We start from the raw sequence: 19,418 nt of genomic DNA, 5'->3' as shown, positions 1-19,418 counted from the left end.
CCGGCTCTGACTGTGACAGCTGAGGGACAGCGCTCCACACCGGCTCTAACCGGCCGACTGTGACAGCTGAGGGACAGTGCTCCACACCGGCTCTAACCGGCCGACTGTGACAGCTGAGGGACAGCTCTCCACACCGGCTGTAACCGGCTGACTGTGACCACAGCACCTCCAGGGAAAAGGAGCAGTGGCCTTGGATGGAGGCCAAAAGCCCAGGGCTGCCCACAAGTGGCAGCTCCGTCAGGGACCGTGTTCTGGGCGCAAGGTTTGGGTCTGACGTTGTGGGTGCTCACTGTGGCTGACACACGCGGGGTCACCCGCGCCCTGCGGCTCCTCTGTGCTGAAGGTCGTTTTCCCCCGACTCAGTTTGCAAGGCCAGGGGACGGCAGTGGACGGCTCCATGGCGGGGGTGCCCTCCCGGCTGGCTGCAGAGCGGCCCAGCCCCAGGAGCTGCAGATTGCCACCGGCCTCGGGGGAGACGGAGCACAGCCGACGTGCGTGGGCGGCCGCGGCGTCCAGCCCTGAGGGAGCTTCGCCGGGCCCTGGGCTGGCCGCCGGGGAGATGGACACTGCAGGACTGAGCTAGAGGCCGAGACACCCCGAGGGCACTCACCGAACACGCGCTTGACGCCCTGCTCCTTCACGAGATAGTCCACGTAGCGGCCAATCACGGACACGTTGACTTCCCTGAAAGACACGGGAGACGGGAAGCGCGCACGCGCATTCTGCGCCGTGTCCCCCGCCGGAAGCCGCCCCAGGAGTCCAGGCTGTGAAGTTCCCAGCCTGGGCCCCAGGACAGCGCTCGGCTGCTTTCCTGGGTGCGGCGGTTCCTGTGCACATCTGCCCCACTTACGCTCGCCACACACAGGCTTGGCGGAAACCCCACCCGAGAGCAGTTCCCTAATCCCCGCCCGTCCTTGTGCGGAAGAAAGGTTGGGGGTGTTGGGAAGAACAAACGTTTCTTCCTTCCTCTCTAAGACTTATTTGAAAGGCAGAGTTACAGAGGGAGGAGAGACAGAGAGATCTTCTGTCTGCTGTTCACTCCCCAAATGGCCAGGAGCTTCTTCCAGGTCTCCCGCGTGGGGGCAGGGACCCTCGTGTGTGGGCCATCTGCTGCTTTCCCAGGCGCATTAGCAGGGAGCTGGATCGGAAGTGCAGCAGCCGCGCCTCGAACCGGTGCCCATATGAGCCGGCATCACAGGTGGCGGCTTCACCCACGAGGCCTCCGTGCTGGCTGCATAACAAGCAGTAGGCTCACGGGAGAGCCGGGTCCCGTCACTCAGGAGTTTCAGCACTCAATGTCTGCGATGGCGACCAAAGGCTCAGGACCGCTGCCGGCCGGGCCGTTGTGGGTCGGAGAGGAGGGAGCTGGCAGGGACTCTGCTGACACTTCGCTCTCAGAACAAGGTGGGGAGCAGCAGCCTTGGCACCTGGGGGGGGGGTCGCCAGAAATGCAGACCCCCGGCCCCGCGAGTGAGACTCTGGGCTCCCACGGGGCCCCGTGGGGTCTGCAGACCCCTGGCCCCATGCTGCCCCACCAGTGAGACTCTGTAGGGGCCCCGTGGGGTCTGCACACCCTTAGCTCTTCGCAGTCTGAGCCCCGTGGCCTGAAAGGATCCATGCTTAAGGCAATCAGTACTTTTTCCTGTTGATTTTAACTTCCTGAAATGTGTGCCCAGCACCTTGGGTGAAGCAACCCAGCCTCAATCAAAACACAGGTGGGGAGCGTGGGCAACAGGGTGGGGGCCGAGGGCTGCAGAGCCCTGGCCACGGGGCGAGTGCACCCAGCAGCGGTCGCAGAACCCTGGGGAGCTCAGCCTCAGTGACTGCTCTCCAGAGGCAACAGGCGTGAAAGGAGGCCAGCCGGGGTCAGCTGAGGCTGGGCCCACTCGGGGGGGCTGGGCGGCACAGAGCCCACGCCCCTGTCCCCAGGACTCCCCGCCCAGAGGGGAGCAGCCTCTAAGGGGCCGACTCTCGCCACCATCAGCATTTTCTTCATGTACAAAGCGAACCAGGCTGTGCGGTGACCCCAGGGCTACACTTCCACCAGGCCGGACACGGGGGCGGCACTGGGTGGGCCAGGTGCCAGCCTGCAGCCCTCAGCAGAAACGCCCAGAGCTCCATCGCAGGTGGACCCAGGGAACCCGGCCAGGGCTGTGCCACCGTGGTCACCGAGGCCGCCAGCGGCAGGTCAGGCTGCAGCGTGGCCTCCCCATGGCTCCCCGCCCGCCATGGTGCCCGGGTCCCTTCTGCTGCAGGCGAGACCCTGGCCCTGCAGGGTTTCCTCACCTGGGGGCTGGGGGCTGCGCGCGGCGGGGACATGTCAGGTCCCCTGAAGCGGGCTCTCCCGGGGGAGGGTTCCCTCACACTCTGACATCTTCCCACTTACAAATCCACAGGGTTCTACACCCAGCTGTGTAAGTTTTCCACTTTGCATTCTGAATTGCACATTTCCGTACATTTGTGGGTATTCTGTTACTACGCCGGCTACAGCACTCCGTTTTTATGCATTAACATAATCGAATTGCAACTCCCTGTTCCTAGACATTTGGTCCGCCCCCCTACCTGGAGGAGGGAACGCACAACAAATTATTTTTTGCCGCACATTGGGGCGCAGAGTGGGTGTGCTATGAAACTGCCCAGCCTTGTCTCGGCTGCAGCCAGGGCCCGCACGGGGAGGTGCGACCCGCACAGCTCTCCTCTCACAGTGCAAAGCACACGGTTTTTCTGAATCAGCTTGGCAGAGGGAGACTCCACAGGCCCTGTGCTCCGTCTGCTGCGCAGGACGCGCCCCGAGAGGCCCGGCCTCGGCCAAGGGAGCCGCCACACGCCTGGCCCCATGAGGCAGGCTCCACACACCTGGCCCCACGAGGCAGGCTCCACACGCCTGGCCCCTCGAGGCAGGCTCCACACGCCTGGCCCCACGAGGCAGATGCCACACGCCTGGCCCCACGAGGCAGACGCCACACGCCTGGCCCCACGAGGGAGACTCCACACGCCTGGCCCCACGAGGGAGACTCCACACGCCTGGCCCCACGAGGCAGACGCCACACGCCTGGCCCCACAAGGCAGGCTCCACACGCCTGGCCCCACGAGGGAGACTCCACACGCCTGGCCCCACGAGGGAGCTGCCACACGCCTGGCCCCACGAGGGAGACTCCACACGCCTGGCCCCACGAGGCAGGCTCCACACGCCTGGCCCCACGAGGCAGACGCCACACGCCTGGCCCCACAAGGCAGACGCCACACGCCTGGCCCCACGAGGCAGGCTCCACACACCTGGCCCCACGAGGCAGACGCCACACGCCTGGCCCCACGAGGCAGGCTCCACACGCCTGGCCCCACGAGGGAGACTCCACACGCCTGGCCCCACGAGGCAGGCTCCACACGCCTGGCCCCACAAGGCAGACGCCACACGCCTGGCCCCACGAGGCAGCACAGCAGCGCCGTGACCTCCCACGACCCTTGGCCCTTGCGTGGCTCTGGGATTCCACATCAGGTGGAAGCACGCGTGCTCCTAGTGAAACAGCTGCTCAGCTCCGGCCAGACCCAGGCGTAGGCACGCGTGTGCGTGTGTGCGTGTGTGTGCGTGTGCGTGTGGCCGCTCGGTCTCCCAGCCGCTGTCAAAGGGCCCCGAACCCATGCGACTCCCACTCCTGCAGGCCGGGCCCCCTCTGGCTGGGCCACGGGTTTCTTTCCATGGAAGGCCCGGTAAGGACTCCCACGTGACGCCTGGGAATGTGAGGGAAAAAGAGCTTCTCCCGGCGTCTTCCCAGTCCCAGTGGACTTTGTGTCCTGGTGGCCGCTCTCGTCTAAGGACGAGAAGACTTCTTGCCCGAGTCAGGGATGCAGGCTTTGACGCCAGGGCAGGAGGAGGAGAGCGTGGGTGGGTGGAGAAAGACTTCCCTCTGCAGCCGCGGGGCTCGGGGCAGGTGTGCGGGCTGTGGCGGAGGCCCAAGTGAGCCCCAGGACACGCAGGGCTGCCCCCCGTGGCCCTGGCACCCTCCTCCTTCCTGTCAGCGCCTGTCTTCTCCATGGACAAACGGTCAGGAAGTGACAGAGCTCACCACAGCTTGCACCAGCCGCTGCAGACGCGAGGGCGGTGGATGAGGCCCGCGCCTGTCCCCGGGAGCTGCCCGGCTCCGGCAGTGCCGCGGCGGAGGCGGAGCAGACCAGAGGCGGGCATGCGGCCAACCGGCCCAGCGATGGCTGCTAGGAACACTTGCGGACAAGCGTGCCAGGCTACGCGGGTCACGGGGAAGGACTGGGCTCCGCTGGGGCGAGCTGGGCGCCTGGAACCAAAGGAGCCGCTTCCCTGGCCGCCCTCCTGCCTCTCGCCGTGCAGGGGGAGCCCCCCGAGGGAACAGCGCCGCCCGTCACCCCCTGAAATCTTATTAGCCAGCAAACTTATCTCCGGAAGGCAGGCGGAGGAACGTCACAGGGCCTCTGTCCCGAGCTGGCCTGTTCTCCAGTCCCGTCCAGTTTCCAGAGAAAACCATAAGCTATTATCAGCCCCACGTCCACGTCCGCGCCTCCCCGGGAAGGGGCATCTAGGCCCCGCCCTCTGTTCCTTGCTCGGTCTCCGGGGTACACAGGCACGTGTGCCTCTCCTGTGACCCCACTGCCGCTCATTCTGCACACATAACCCCGGGAACCCTCCCACGCAGGGGCCACGTTCCCCGCCAGCTCCTCCAGGCAGGCCGTCACTTGCACCTGGCTGAACTGCTAGTCACCAGGACCCAGGAGAAGACACTGCCCAGGGAAGAGCCCCGGCTCAGCCACCAGAATTACAGGGTGGGGGGTGGGGAGCTCCAGGCAGCCAGGATAGGAGCGCCCTTCCCCCCTCGCCCGCTCCGTGGCGCTGGCACCCCACAGGGCGCCTTGGTGTCTGCTCTGTCAGAGCGCAGGTTCCTGTGTGGGCGGGACGTTAACGGCCACGTGGACCCACAGGCACCAGGCGTGGAGCACGTGGTGGCAGGACGGCTGGAACGCCCACTGCCCCACACACAGCAGGCGTCTAATAAACGCTGACAAGGCCACTGCACAAAGCCCATCTGCGTTTTGAATTCGTGACTCAGGGACGTGTGGTTTCTAGAAGAGACAGGAGGAAGGGGAAACGGGCAGCCGGACTGGGGGTCTGGGAGGTGGACAGAGCCCTGTGGCGACCCTCGGGGCCTGGCCTGCCGGCAAACAGCGGCACGTGCTGACACGGCAAACAGACGGGACCGCGAGAAGCCGCCGCTTCCAGGCCGAGAGAGGCCTTAGAAGGTCAGGGAGCCCCCGCGACGGGAAGTGAGGCCGCCTGCCCTGCAGCCACGTGGCTTCTGCTGCCCCGGCCCAGGAACAGCTGACCACAGTCTTCCAGGGCTCAGGAAGGGAGGAGGAGCAGCCACTCATCAGCGCCTCTGACGCCAGCTCAGCAAGTTAGCAGTGCTCACGTGGCCGTCACGACACGGCTTGGGCAATGATCACCCAACAGGCACCGGCCGTGCCGGCCGCAAGCTGTGACTGCGCCACGGGGTCCCTCGTCTGCTCTCCCAGGGCAGGACTCGGCCACCGCCTGAGAGCCCTCACTGGGGAGTCCACAGGACCCCTCCCCTCCCACCCCACCGCCCTCCTGCCGGCGCCCACAGAGCACCTGCTGTGCGGCTGCAGAGCTGGGCAGAGGTGAGAGCCGCTTCTTACCCGGGGTCGCCCACCCCCACCCCGCAAAGCTGCCTCCAGCACTGGGGGACGGAGCTGGGCAGAGTCTGGGACACGCAGGTCGGATCCTTCTGGGACCCAAACAATAGTTACCCATTCTCGGTCATCGGTGTGATGGTCGCAGCCACGAGACCCTGGAGCTGCTTCTTTGGGGAGGCCATCGAGCTGCCGGAAGGATCTGGAACACATGGGTGAGACAGCTGTTTCCTTGGGGAAGGCCAGGTAACGATGGGGTCACAGACACCCGGGAAGGCCAGGTAATGATGGGGTCACAGACACCCGGGGAAGGTCAGGTAACGATGGGGTCACAGACACCCGGGAAGGCCAGGTAACGATGGGGTCACAGACACCCGGGAAGGTCAGGTAAGGACAGAGGTCACAGACACCCGGGGAAGGTCAGGTAATGATGGGGTCACAGACACCCGGGGAAGGTCAGGTAAGGACAGAGGTCACAGACACCCGGGGAAGGTCAGGTAAGGACAGAGGTCACAGACACCCAGGGAAGGTCAGGTAATGATGGGGTCACAGACACCCGGGGAAGGTCAGGTAATGATGGGGTCACAGACACCCGGGGAAGGTCAGGTAACGATGGGGTCACAGACACCCGGGGAAGGTCAGGTAACGATGGGGTCACAGACACCCGGGGAAGGTCAGGTAACGATGGGGTCACAGACACCCGGGGAAGGTCAGGTAACGATGGGGTCACAGACACCCGGGGAAGGTCAGGTAATGATGGGGTCACAGACACCCGGGGAAGGTCAGGTAACGATGGGGTCACAGACACCCGGGGAAGGTCAGGTAATGATGGGGTCACAGACACCCGGGGAAGGTCAGGTAACGATGGGGTCACAGACAACCGGGAAGGCCAGGTAACGATGGGGTCACAGACACCCGGGGAAGGTCAGGTAAGGACAGAGGTCACAGACACCCGGGGAAGGTCAGGTAAGGACAGAGGTCACAGACACCCGGGGAAGGTCAGGTAAGGACAGAGGTCACAGACACTCGGGGAAGGTCAGGTAAGGACAGAGGTCACAGACACCCGGGGAAGGTCAGGTAATGATGGGGTCACAGACACCCAGGGAAGGTCAGGTAAGGACAGAGGTCACAGACACCCGGGGAAGGTCAGGTAAGGACAGAGGTCACAGACACCCGGGGAAGGTCAGGTAAGGACAGAGGTCACAGACACTCGGGGAAGGTCAGGTAAGGACAGAGGTCACAGACACCCGGGGAAGGTCAGGTAATGATGGGGTCACAGACACCCGGGGAAGGTCAGGTAATGATGGGGTCACAGACACCCGGGAAGGCCAGGTAACGATGGGGTCACAGACACCCGGGAAGGTCAGGTAAGGACAGAGGTCACAGACACCCGGGGAAGGTCAGGTAATGATGGGGTCACAGACACCCGGGGAAGGTCAGGTAAGGACGAGGTCACAGACACCCGGGGAAGGTCAGGTAAGGACAGAGGTCACAGACACCCGGGGAAGGTCAGGTAACGATGGGGTCACAGACACCCGGGGAAGGTCAGGTAACGATGGGGTCACAGACACCCGGGGAAGGTCAGGTAACGATGGGGTCACAGACACCCGGGGAAGGTCAGGTAATGATGGGGTCACAGACACCCGGGGAAGGTCAGGTAATGATGGGGTCACAGACACCCGGGGAAGGTCAGGTAACGATGGGGTCACAGACACCCGGGAAGGCCAGGTAACGATGGGGTCACAGACACCCGGGGAAGGTCAGGTAAGGACAGAGGTCACAGACACCCGGGGAAGGTCAGGTAATGATGGGGTCACAGACACCCGGGGAAGGCCAGGTAACGATGGGGTCACAGACACCCGGGGAAGGTCAGGTAATGATGGGGTCACAGACACCCGGGGAAGGTCAGGTAATGATGGGGTCACAGACACCCGGGGAAGGTCAGGTAACGATGGGGTCACAGACACCCGGGGAAGGTCAGGTAAGGACAGAGGTCACAGACACCCGGGGAAGGCCAGGTTATGATGGGGTCACAGACACCCGGGGAAGGTCAGGTAATGATGGGGTCACAGACACCCGGGGAAGGTCAGGTAATGATGGGGTCACAGACACCCGGGGAAGGTCAGGTAAGGACGAGGTCACAGACACCCGGGGAAGGTCAGGTAAGGACAGAGGTCACAGACACCCGGGGAAGGTCAGGTAAGGACAGAGGTCACAGACACTCGGGGAAGGTCAGGTAACGATGGGGTCACAGACACCCGGGGAAGGTCAGGTAATGATGGGGTCACAGACACCCGGGGAAGGTCAGGTAACGATGGGGTCACAGACAACCGGGAAGGCCAGGTAACGATGGGGTCACAGACACCCGGGGAAGGTCAGGTAAGGACAGAGGTCACAGACACCCGGGGAAGGTCAGGTAAGGACAGAGGTCACAGACACCCGGGGAAGGTCAGGTAAGGACAGAGGTCACAGACACTCGGGGAAGGTCAGGTAAGGACAGAGGTCACAGACACCCGGGGAAGGTCAGGTAATGATGGGGTCACAGACACCCAGGGAAGGTCAGGTAAGGACAGAGGTCACAGACACCCGGGGAAGGTCAGGTAAGGACAGAGGTCACAGACACCCGGGGAAGGTCAGGTAAGGACAGAGGTCACAGACACTCGGGGAAGGTCAGGTAAGGACAGAGGTCACAGACACCCGGGGAAGGTCAGGTAATGATGGGGTCACAGACACCCGGGGAAGGTCAGGTAATGATGGGGTCACAGACACCCGGGAAGGCCAGGTAACGATGGGGTCACAGACACCCGGGAAGGTCAGGTAAGGACAGAGGTCACAGACACCCGGGGAAGGTCAGGTAATGATGGGGTCACAGACACCCGGGGAAGGTCAGGTAAGGACAGAGGTCACAGACACCCGGGGAAGGTCAGGTAAGGACAGAGGTCACAGACACCCGGGGAAGGCCAGGTAACGATGGGGTCACAGACACCCGGGGAAGGTCAGGTAACGATGGGGTCACAGACACCCGTGGAAGGTCAGGTAACGATGGGGTCACAGACACCCGGGGAAGGTCAGGTAATGATGGGGTCACAGACACCCGGGGAAGGTCAGGTAATGATGGGGTCACAGACACCCGGGGAAGGTCAGGTAACGATGGGGTCACAGACACCCGGGAAGGCCAGGTAACGATGGGGTCACAGACACCCGGGGAAGGTCAGGTAAGGACAGAGGTCACAGACACCCGGGGAAGGTCAGGTAATGATGGGGTCACAGACACCCGGGGAAGGCCAGGTAACGATGGGGTCACAGACACCCGGGGAAGGTCAGGTAATGATGGGGTCACAGACACCCGGGGAAGGTCAGGTAATGATGGGGTCACAGACACCCGGGGAAGGTCAGGTAACGATGGGGTCACAGACACCCGGGGAAGGTCAGGTAAGGACAGAGGTCACAGACACCCGGGGAAGGCCAGGTAATGATGGGGTCACAGACACCCGGGGAAGGTCAGGTAATGATGGGGTCACAGACACCCGGGGAAGGTCAGGTAATGATGGGGTCACAGACACCCGGGGAAGGTCAGGTAATGATGGGGTCACAGACACTCGGGGAAGGTCAGGTAAGGACGAGGTCACAGACACCCGGGGAAGGTCAGGTAAGGACAGAGGTCACAGACACCCGGGGAAGGTCAGGTAAGGACAGAGGTCACAGACACTCGGGGAAGGTCAGGTAAGGACAGAAGTCACAGACACCCGGGGAAGGTCAGGTAATGATGGGGTCACAGACACCCGGGGAAGGTCAGGTAATGATGGGGTCACAGACACCCGGGGAAGGTCAGGTAAGGACAGAGGTCACAGACACCCGGGGAAGGTCAGGTAATGATGGGGTCACAGACACCCGGGGAAGGTCAGGTAAGGACAGAAGTCACAGACACCCGGGGAAGGTCAGGTAAGGACAGAGGTCACAGACACCCGGGGAAGGCCAGGTAATGATGGGGTCACAGACACCCGGGGAAGGTCAGGTAATGATGGGGTCACAGACACCCGGGGAAGGTCAGGTAATGATGGGTTACAGACACCCGGGGAAGGTCAGGTAATGATGGGGTCACAGACACCCGGGGAAGGTCAGGTAACGATGGGGTCACAGACACCCGGGGAAGGTCAGGTAATGATGGGGTCACAGACACCCGGGGAAGGTCAGGTAAGGACGAGGTCACAGACACCCGGGGAAGGTCAGGTAAGGACAGAGGTCACAGACACCCGGGGAAGGTCAGGTAAGGACAGAGGTCACAGACACTCGGGGAAGGTCAGGTAAGGACAGAGGTCACAGACACCCGGGGAAGGTCAGGTAATGATGGGGTCACAGACACCCGGGGAAGGTCAGGTAATGATGGGGTCACAGACACCCGGGGAAGGTCAGGTAAGGACAGAGGTCACAGACACCCGGGGAAGGTCAGGTAAGGACAGAGGTCACAGACACCCGGGGAAGGTCAGGTAAGGACAGAGGTCACAGACACTCGGGGAAGGTCAGGTAAGGACAGAGGTCACAGACACCCGGGGAAGGTCAGGTAATGATGGGGTCACAGACACCCAGGGAAGGTCAGGTAAGGACAGAGGTCACAGACACCCGGGAAGGCCAGGTAAGGACAGAGGTCACAGACACCCGGGGAAGGCCAGGTAATGATGGGGTCACAGACACCCGGGGAAGGCCAGGTAATGATGGTGTCACAGACACCCGGGGAAGGTCAGGTAATGATGGGGTCACAGACACCCGGGGAAGGTCAGGTAAGGACAGAGGTCACAGACACCCGGGGAAGGTCAGGTAAGGACAGAGGTCACAGACACCCGGGGAAGGTCAGGTAAGGACAGAGGTCACAGACACTCGGGGAAGGCCAGGTAAGGACAGAGGTCACAGACACCCGGGGAAGGCCAGGTAATGATGGGGTCACAGACACCCGGGGAAGGTCAGGTAATGATGGGGTCACAGACACCCGGGGAAGGTCAGGTAACGATGGGGTCACAGACACCCGGGGAAGGTCAGGTAACGATGGGGTCACAGACACCCAGGGAAGGTCAGATAATGATGGGGTCACAGACACCCGGGAAGGTCAGGTAATGATGGGGTCACAGACACCCGGGAAGGTCAGGTAAGGACAGAGGTCACAGACACCCGGGGAAGGTCAGGTAACGATGGGGTCACAGACACCCGGGGAAGGTCAGGTAAGGACAGAGGTCACAGACACCCGGGGAAGGTCAGGTAATGATGGTGTCACAGACACCCGGGGAAGGCCAGGTAACGATGGGGTCACAGACACCCGGGAAGGCCAGGTAACGATGGGGTCACAGACACCCGGGGAAGGCCAGGTAATGATGGGGTCACAGACACCCGGGGAAGGTCAGGTAAGGACAGAGGTCACAGACACTCGGGGAAGGTCAGGTAAGGACAGAAGTCACAGACACCCGGGGAAGGTCAGGTAAGGACAGAGGTCACAGACACCCGGGGAAGGTCAGGTAAGGACAGAGGTCACAGACACCCGGGGAAGGTCAGGTAAGGACAGAGGTCACAGACACTCGGGGAAGGTCAGGTAAGGACAGAGGTCACAGACACCCGGGGAAGGCCAGGTAAGGACAGAGGTCACAGACACCCGGGGAAGGTCAGGTAATGATGGGGTCACAGACACCCGGGGAAGGCCAGGTAAGGACAGAGGTCACAGACACCCGGGGAAGGTCAGGTAATGATGGGGTCACAGACACCCGGGGAAGGTCAGGTAATGATGGGGTCACAGACACCCGGGGAAGGTCAGGTAATGATGGGGTCACAGACACCCGGGGAAGGTCAGGTAATGATGGGGTCACAGACACCCGGGGAAGGTCAGGTAACGATGGGGTCACAGACACCCGGGGAAGGTCAGGTAATGATGGGGTCACAGACACCCGGGGAAGGTCAGGTAAGGACAGAGGTCACAGACACCCGGGGAAGGTCAGGTAATGATGGGGTCACAGACACCCGGGGAACGCCAGGTAATGATGGGGTCACAGACACCCGGGAAGGTCAGGTAAGGACAGAGGTCACAGACACCCGGGGAAGGTCAGGTAATGATGGGGTCACAGACACCCAGGGAAGGTCAGGTAAGGACAGAGGTCACAGACACCCGGGGAAGGCCAGGTAATGATGGGGTCACAGACACCCGGGGAAGGCCAGGTAATGATGGGGTCACAGACACCCGGGGAAGGCCAGGTAAGGACAGAGGTCACAGACACTCGGGGAAGGCCAGGTAATGATGGGGTCACAGACACCCGGGGAAGGCCAGGTAATGATGGGGTCACAGACACCCGGGGAAGGCCAGGTAACGATGGGGTCACAGACACCCGGGGAAGGCCAGGTAATGATGGGGTCACAGACACCCGGGGAAGGTCAGGTAATGATGGGGTCACAGACACCCGGGGAAGGTCAGGTAACGATGGGGTCACAGACACCCGGGGAAGGTCAGGTAATGATGGGGTCACAGACACCCGGGGAAGGTCAGGTAAGGACAGAGGTCACAGACACCCGGGGAAGGTCAGGTAATGATGGGGTCACAGACACCCGGGGAAGGCCAGGTAATGATGGGGTCACAGACACCCGGGAAGGTCAGGTAAGGACAGAGGTCACAGACACCCGGGGAAGGTCAGGTAATGATGGGGTCACAGACACCCAGGGAAGGTCAGGTAAGGACAGAGGTCACAGACACCCGGGGAAGGCCAGGTAATGATGGGGTCACAGACACCCGGGGAAGGCCAGGTAATGATGGGGTCACAGACACCCGGGGAAGGCCAGGTAAGGACAGAGGTCACAGACACTCGGGGAAGGCCAGGTAATGATGGGGTCACAGACACCCGGGGAAGGCCAGGTAACGATGGGGTCACAGACACCCGGGGAAGGTCAGGTAATGATGGGGTCACAGACACCCGGGGAAGGTCAGGTAAGGACAGAGGTCACAGACACTCGGGGAAGGTCAGGTAAGGACAGAGGTCACAGACACCCGGGGAAGGCCAGGTAAGGACAGAGGTCACAGACACTCGGGGAAGGCCAGGTAATGATGGGGTCACAGACACCCGGGGAAGGCCAGGTAAGGACAGAGGTCACAGACACTCGGGGAAGGCCAGGTAATGATGGGGTCACAGACACCCGGGGAAGGCCAGGTAATGATGGGGTCACAGACACCCGGGGAAGGCCAGGTAACGATGGGGTCACAGACACCCGGGGAAGGTCAGGTAATGATGGGGTCACAGACACCCGGGGAAGGTCAGGTAAGGACAGAGGTCACAGACACTCGGGGAAGGTCAGGTAAGGACAGAGGTCACAGACACCCGGGGAAGGCCAGGTAAGGACAGAGGTCACAGACACTCGGGGAAGGCCAGGTAATGATGGGGTCACAGACACCCGGGGAAGGCCAGGTAATGATGGGGTCACAGACACCCGGGGAAGGCCAGGTAACGATGGGGTCACAGACACCCGGGGACGGTCAGGTAATGATGGGGTCACAGACACCCGGGGAAGGTCAGGTAAGGACAGAGGTCACAGACACTCGGGGAAGGTCAGGTAAGGACAGAGGTCACAGACACCCGGGGAAGGCCAGGTAAGGACAGAGGTCACAGACACTCGGGGAAGGCCAGGTAATGATGGGGTCACAGACACCCGGGGAAGGCCAGGTAAGGACAGAGGTCACAGACACTCGGGGAAGGCCAGGTAATGATGGGGTCACAGACACCCGGGGAAGGCCAGGTAATGATGGGGTCACAGACACCCGGGGAAGGCCAGGTAACGATGGGGTCACAGACACCCGGGTAAGGTCAGGTAATGATGGGGTCACAGACACCCGGGGAAGGTCAGGTAAGGACAGAGGTCACAGACACTCGGGGAAGGTCAGGTAAGGACAGAGGTCACAGACACCCGGGGAAGGCCAGGTAAGGACAGAGGTCACAGACACTCGGGGAAGGCCAGGTAATGATGGGGTCACAGACACCCGGGGAAGGCCAGGTAATGATGGGGTCACAGACACCCGGGGAAGGCCAGGTAAGGACAGAGGTCACAGACACCCGGGGAAGGTCAGGTAATGATGGGGTCACAGACACTCGGGGAAGGCCAGGTAATGATGGGGTCACAGACACCCAGGTAAGGCTGGGTAAGGACAGAGGTCACAGATACCCCGGTACCCGGCAGTGAAATATTGCACAATATTAAAATATGCATTTTCAGTTAGTGATTTAGGAGGCAGACACACACACACACACACACACACAGATCCTCCATCCAGTAATCCACTCCCAAAATGCCTGCTGGGAATCCAATCCAGGTCTCCCACATGGGTGGCAAGGACCCAACCGCCTTGGCTGTCACCTCTCCCCCAGGCTGGCATGCCCAGGAACCTGTGTCGGCTGCTGGGGCCCAGGCACTCTGGTTTGGAACGAGCGTCCTAACTGTAGGCCAAGCACGTGCCCTGAGTCAGAGTTCGGAGTTCAGTTCAGTGGGGGGGCCTTGAGACAGGGGAGGTGGCCTGGACACACTCCCTCCAGAAGGCCTCCTGCCGCCGCTGCCGCCCTGTCGGGGGTGGAGAAACCAGAGCCCTCAGACAGGCAGCAGCCGACCCCCGGAGCAGGCACTGGGCCCAGGCGGGCAGACAAGAGTCTGTGAAACCCAAGGGCAGCATGAGAGGGCACAGCCGGGAGGGGGCACAGCAGGACAGGGCACAGCCGGGAGGGGGCACAGCTGGGAGGGGGCACAGCCAGGACAGGGCACAGCTGTGAGCGGGCACATCTGTGAGGGGGCACAGCCAGGACAGGGCAAGCTGTGAGCGGGCACAGAATGACAGACGTAGCTGTGACAGGTGCAGCCGTGAGAGGGCAGAGCCGTGAGAGGGCAGAGCCGTGAGGGGGCACAGCCAGGGGGGGGGCGCAGCAGGACAGGGCACAGCCGGGAGGGGGCACAGCTGTGAGTGGGCACATCTGTGAGGGGGCACAGCCGGGAGGGGGCACAGTTGTGAGCAGGCACAGCCGTGACAGAGGTAGCTGTGACAGGTGCAGCCGTGAGAGGGCACAGCCGCGAGGGGGCCGCCCCTTCCTCCTTCCACAGCCCCATCCTTTCGGCTGGAATCTCACCCAAAGCCACAGGTGACCCGCAGAGCCTCCTGGTTCCCCCACCCTCTCACTACCTTGCTGTTTTGCCCGGGTTTGCCTGGTTTCCCTGGCTTGGCGAGCGCTCCACCTGCACACTCACGGCTGTCTTCCTGGCTAGCGTAGGCTCCCAACCATGGGGACTGTGCCCCTGGCTTCGCTGTCATCTCCTGACATCGGGTGCTCAGAAGCGAGGAGTAAGGGGGTGACGCACAGGTGTCCAGACCGCAGGGGAGAGCCACCTCCCCGGACAGGGGCCGCTGCTGGGGTCAGCCCCAGCCCAGGCGTGCGGGCCCACATCTGTGAAGACAGGCAGCGAGGGGCAGCCGGGCCGCTGGGGACCGCCTGGCTCGGCTCCCACCGCGGCCGCTGCTGCTTGCCGACACGTTCTGAGCCGCAAGACTTAAGCAGCCACAACGCAGCCTCTAACAAGTGAAGAGAATACAACCATCAGGTGGGGCTCGGTGTCAGTTGTACGAACCACAGGGCGCTCGGAGCCGACACGGAGCCGACACGGAGCCGACACGGAGCCGACACGGTGTCTGCAGCTGTCGGCAGCAGGGAAGCGGCCACGTGTGGCTTCCGACCCAGCTCCCTGCCGCTGCTCCTGTGAGAGCTACGTGGGCCCTGCAGCCACGTGGGAGACCGGCGTGGAGCTCCAGCTCCTGGCTTGGGCTTGGCCCGGCCCCAGCCGCTGTGGCCATCTGAGGATGAACCAGCAGATGGAAGAGGACGCAATTCTGACCCCTCTGGCGCGTTAGAAACCCCAGTGCTCACGTGGCTAACGCTGGACCCCGAGAGGCAGCACTCGATAAGCAGCCGTCCCGTTCCGCTCTCTGCTGACTCGCAGCTGGTAAGTCTGTCTCCCCAGCACGTTCAACTCGGGTGCACAGCCAGCTGTACCCAACAGCCCCGGCTCGGCTGGGCCCATGAGAAGCCCAGATGTTGTGGGAAAGCACCGGACACATCCCCTTGTAAACAGACACAGCTCAAGCAGACAGAGCTGGCCCTGCAGACCCGTGATCTGTGTGGGGAGGGGGCGGCTCTGTGCTGGGGGCAGCTCTGTGGGGGCAGCGCAGACCCTCCCTGTGCTGTGTGGGGGCAGTGCAGACCCTCCCTGTGCTGTGCTGTGTGGGGGCAGTGCAGACCCTCCCTGTGCTATGTGGGGGCAGTGCAGACCCTCCCTGTGCTGTGTGGGGGCAGTGCAGACCTTCCCCCTGTGCTGTGTGGGGGCAGTGCACACCCTCCCCTGTGCTGTGCTGTGTGGGGGCAGTGCAGACCCTCCCTGTGCTATGTGGGGGCAGTGCACACCCTCCCCTGTGCTGTGTGGGGGCAGTGCAGACCCTCCCTGTGCTGTGCTGTGTGGGGGCAGTGCAGACCTTCCCCCTGTGCTGTGCTGTGTGGGGGCAGTGCAGGGCTGGGCAGTGTGGGCAGGGCAGGGCTGGGCAGGCAGGGCAGCCTCAGCAGATCTTGAGGCCGTGAGGATTCCTGGCTTGGAGGAGCCGAAGCTGTGCAGCAAGTCAGGAAGCAGCCGTGGTCACCCGGCCATGAGCTAACACAGATAAGAAGCTGCAGACTTGGCCCTAATCCTCAGTGTCACGCGGCCAGCAGGTGACATGGATGCTGAGCCTTTGGCCTCTTCTCTGCTGCAGGGCAGCTCTGTGCCCAGACCCCCAGGGACCTGCTGTCCCGCAGGGCAGCTCTGTGCCCAGACCCCCAGGGACCTGCTGTCCTGCAGGGCAGCTCTGTGCCCAGACCCCCAGGGACCTGCTCCCCCGCAGGGCAGCTCTGTGCCCAGACCCCCAGGGACCTGCTCCCCCGCAGGGCAGCTCTGTGCCCAGACCCCCAGGGACCTGTTCCTCTGCAGGGCAGCTCTGTGTCCACCCCAGGGACCCTGCAGTGGGTCCTCCTGGTGATGTGTCCTGGTCCCTTATGGCAGAGGCTGTGGTGTGTATGGCACAGGGCCGCAGTGGGGCAGAGGTGTGGTCTGCCTCCGGGCACCATCACTTCCCCGTGGGCTGACTGTGGGCCCAGCACCCGGGCGCCGTCTCCCGGGCACTGAGCCACGGCACTGCTGCCGTCCTCCTCCCTCTCCCCCTCTCACTCTTGGGGGCAAAGGACACAAGCCCAGGCCCAGCACTGGCTAGCAGTTTGTGGGACGCATCTCAGGGGCCGGACCTGAGGACCCACCTCCAGCCATGCAGCCTCTGCCCGGGGCCCCTGCCTGTGGCAGGTGGCCAGCAGGCTGGGTCACTGCCCAAATTCCCACCCCCCACTTCAGGGCGCAGAGGCTACAGGGCTCTGGGCTGCGGGCTGTGCCCTGTGTCCCATTCCGCCCTGGCCGACGTCTGTCACTCACAAGAAAGCGGGGAGCCCTGACCCCAAGGTGGGAGGTCGGAGGAGCTGGGTAGAAAGGCTGCGCCTTCAACAGAGGCCGAGCAGCGTCTAAAAAAATCCGAGTTTCAAATGAACTCAGGACTGTGACCACTTAGTGGTCACTCCGTCCCCTGGGACAGCCAGCTGCCCATTCTCAAAGTGGCAAGGTTTCACAAAATTCAACATCACGGGACCGCAGCTGGGGCAAGGAGCACGAGGAACAGTGAGAGGACGCAGAAGTGCACAGGAAACTCAGACCGGCCGCTGGGCCCACTGCGTCCCCGGCCGGCCTCCCCCGCGGCTCAGACCCCTCCAGACCCCGGTCCCCGGTCCCGGCGGGGCGGCCGCGGCCGCAGACACCCGGGAGCGGCCCTCGCCCCGCGGGTGCTGCCCCCCGCCCGCTGCAGCGCACTTGCCAATCCTCCGTCCCGCGTCCCGCTCGCTCTGTCCCCCGCTCCCCGGTTTCCGCGCCGCCCGGGACCGCGTCCCCTGCCTCGGAACAGCCCCGCGTCCCCGACCCACGTCCCCGGCCCGGCACTTACCGAGGCCGCCGCCGGTCAGCTGCCTAACCGAAGCCCGGGACACTCGCGGCCGGGGCGGGGTTGGGGCGAGGGGGCGGTCCGGTGTCATGCCCCTCCCGCGGGCGCGCCCCGGGCAGGCTGGAGCCCGGGGCCGCCTCCCTGCGCGCTCCTGCCGCGCGCTCCTGCCGGGTGCTGGGCGCCAGCCTGGTTTGGAAGTTCGGGGAGGAGGAGGTTTGCTCTGGCCCGAAACTCCGGGCGGCATGGACGCCCTCAAGGCCCTTCGTTGGGGACAAGCGGCGTCCGGCACAGGCCTTCCCGGCTGGTCCAGCGCTTCCCCACGAGCTGAGCTGGAAGGCATTGGCCCTGCGGCTTCCCCCGCGGAGGGGCGTCGGTGTGGTGCACGGAGGCCGCGGGCCGCGGGGGGGGGGGCAGGGGGGTGGAGCTGTGCTGGAGCCCCTCCGCGTTCCCCTGGGCAGGTGGAAGGGGCGGGGGGGGGGGCGGGGAGGGCCCTGGGCGCGCCAGGGGCGTGTTTGTAACCTTAACAGGGCTTCGAAATCCCAAGTAACTTTTTTCCAAGTTACTCTGTAATCCACGCAGAATCAGGTGGCCAACAGGTTTCAGTGGCACTGTCAGCCAATAGACCAAGAATCCAAACACAGAAGCAAACCGCAGGCGCCTGGACTGGGGGCGAGCGGGTGCTGGGTGTGGGGACTGGAGCCCCCTCTTGGTACCCTGAATAAGCAGCTGTCCTGCCTGGGGGTTTCTAGAAAGGATTTACATACTTGTTTTTGTTTGTTTGTTTGTTTTGTTGTTGGTTTTTTTTTTTTTTTTTTTTGGACAGGCAGAGTGGACAGTGAGAGAGAGACAGAGAGAAAGGTCTTCCTTTTGCTGTTGGCTCACCCTCCAATGGCTGCCACGGCTGGCGCGCTGCGGTGCTGATCTGAAGCCAGGAGCCAGGTGCTTCTCCTGGTCTCCCATGGGGTGCAGGGCCCAAGGACTTGGGCCATCCTCCACTGCCTTCCCGGGCCACAGCAGAGAGTTGGCCTGGAAGAGGGGCAACCGGGACAGAATCCGGCGCCCCGATCGGGACTAGAACTCAGTGTGCCGGCGCTGCAAGGCGGAGGATTAGCCTAGTGAGCCGCAGCGCGGGCCTACATACTTGTTTGAAAGGCAGACTTAGAGGGAGAGAGGAAGAGGGAGAGAGGTCTTCCATCCGCTGGTTCACTCCCCAAATGGCTGCAATGGCCAGGGTTGGGCCAGGCCCAGGCCAGGAGCCAGGGGCTTCTTCCTGGTCTCCCACATGGGTGCAGGGGCCCAAGGACTTGGGCCGTCTTCTGCTGCTTTCCCAGGCCACAGCAGGGAGCTGGGTCAGAAGTGGGGCAGCCGGGACGTGAACAGGTGCCCACATGGGACGCTGGCCTCACCCACTGCAGCACAGCGCAGCCCCTGCCATGGGTTTAGGCCTCCTGGAGGTTGTGGTGCCCTGTGCTCGGCCTCTGTCCAGTCCTCGTCCTCACCAAGATCATTGCCCAGATGCCCGTCCCTGGCTGACCCCGCTCATCCCTCAGGCCCAGGCTCCAGGGAGCCCGGTCCTGCCAGTGCTCTGGCCTGCTCACAGGTGACTGCTCCATGAGACGTGCGAGTGCCTGCACCCTGTGGATGGAGGCGGCCTGTGTGCACACAGAGCGGTGGCTGGCAC

General features: G+C 63.2%; 1 protein-coding gene across 18 annotated transcripts in view; it reads right to left on the bottom strand.

The window, feature by feature from the left end:
* Positions 1-19,418, bottom strand: part of NPL (N-acetylneuraminate pyruvate lyase) — a 47,318-nt gene that overhangs the window by 18,404 nt on the left and 9,496 nt on the right. For 7 of the 18 annotated variants that reach the window (XM_070055025.1, XM_070055024.1, XM_070055029.1 and 4 more), the window contains exons 1-3: positions 17,741-17,891; positions 5,794-5,878; positions 611-684 (exon numbers count right to left, since the gene is read on the bottom strand). In XM_070055025.1, the coding sequence (XP_069911126.1) occupies positions 611-684; positions 5,794-5,878; positions 17,741-17,828 (247 nt within the window). In that variant the 5' untranslated portion in view covers positions 17,829-17,891. Of the gene's footprint in view, positions 1-610; positions 685-5,793; positions 5,879-14,049; positions 14,347-17,740; positions 17,893-19,418 lie in introns of those variants that run through there. The other 11 variants (XM_070055021.1, XM_070055020.1, XM_070055027.1 and 8 more) reach the window with 6 other exon arrangements.

This window comes from Oryctolagus cuniculus, chromosome 13, assembly GCF_964237555.1.
Source record: "Oryctolagus cuniculus chromosome 13, mOryCun1.1, whole genome shotgun sequence".
NCBI lineage: Eukaryota > Metazoa > Chordata > Mammalia > Lagomorpha > Leporidae > Oryctolagus > Oryctolagus cuniculus.
This window is presented reverse-complemented; position numbering and strand designations above follow the sequence as displayed.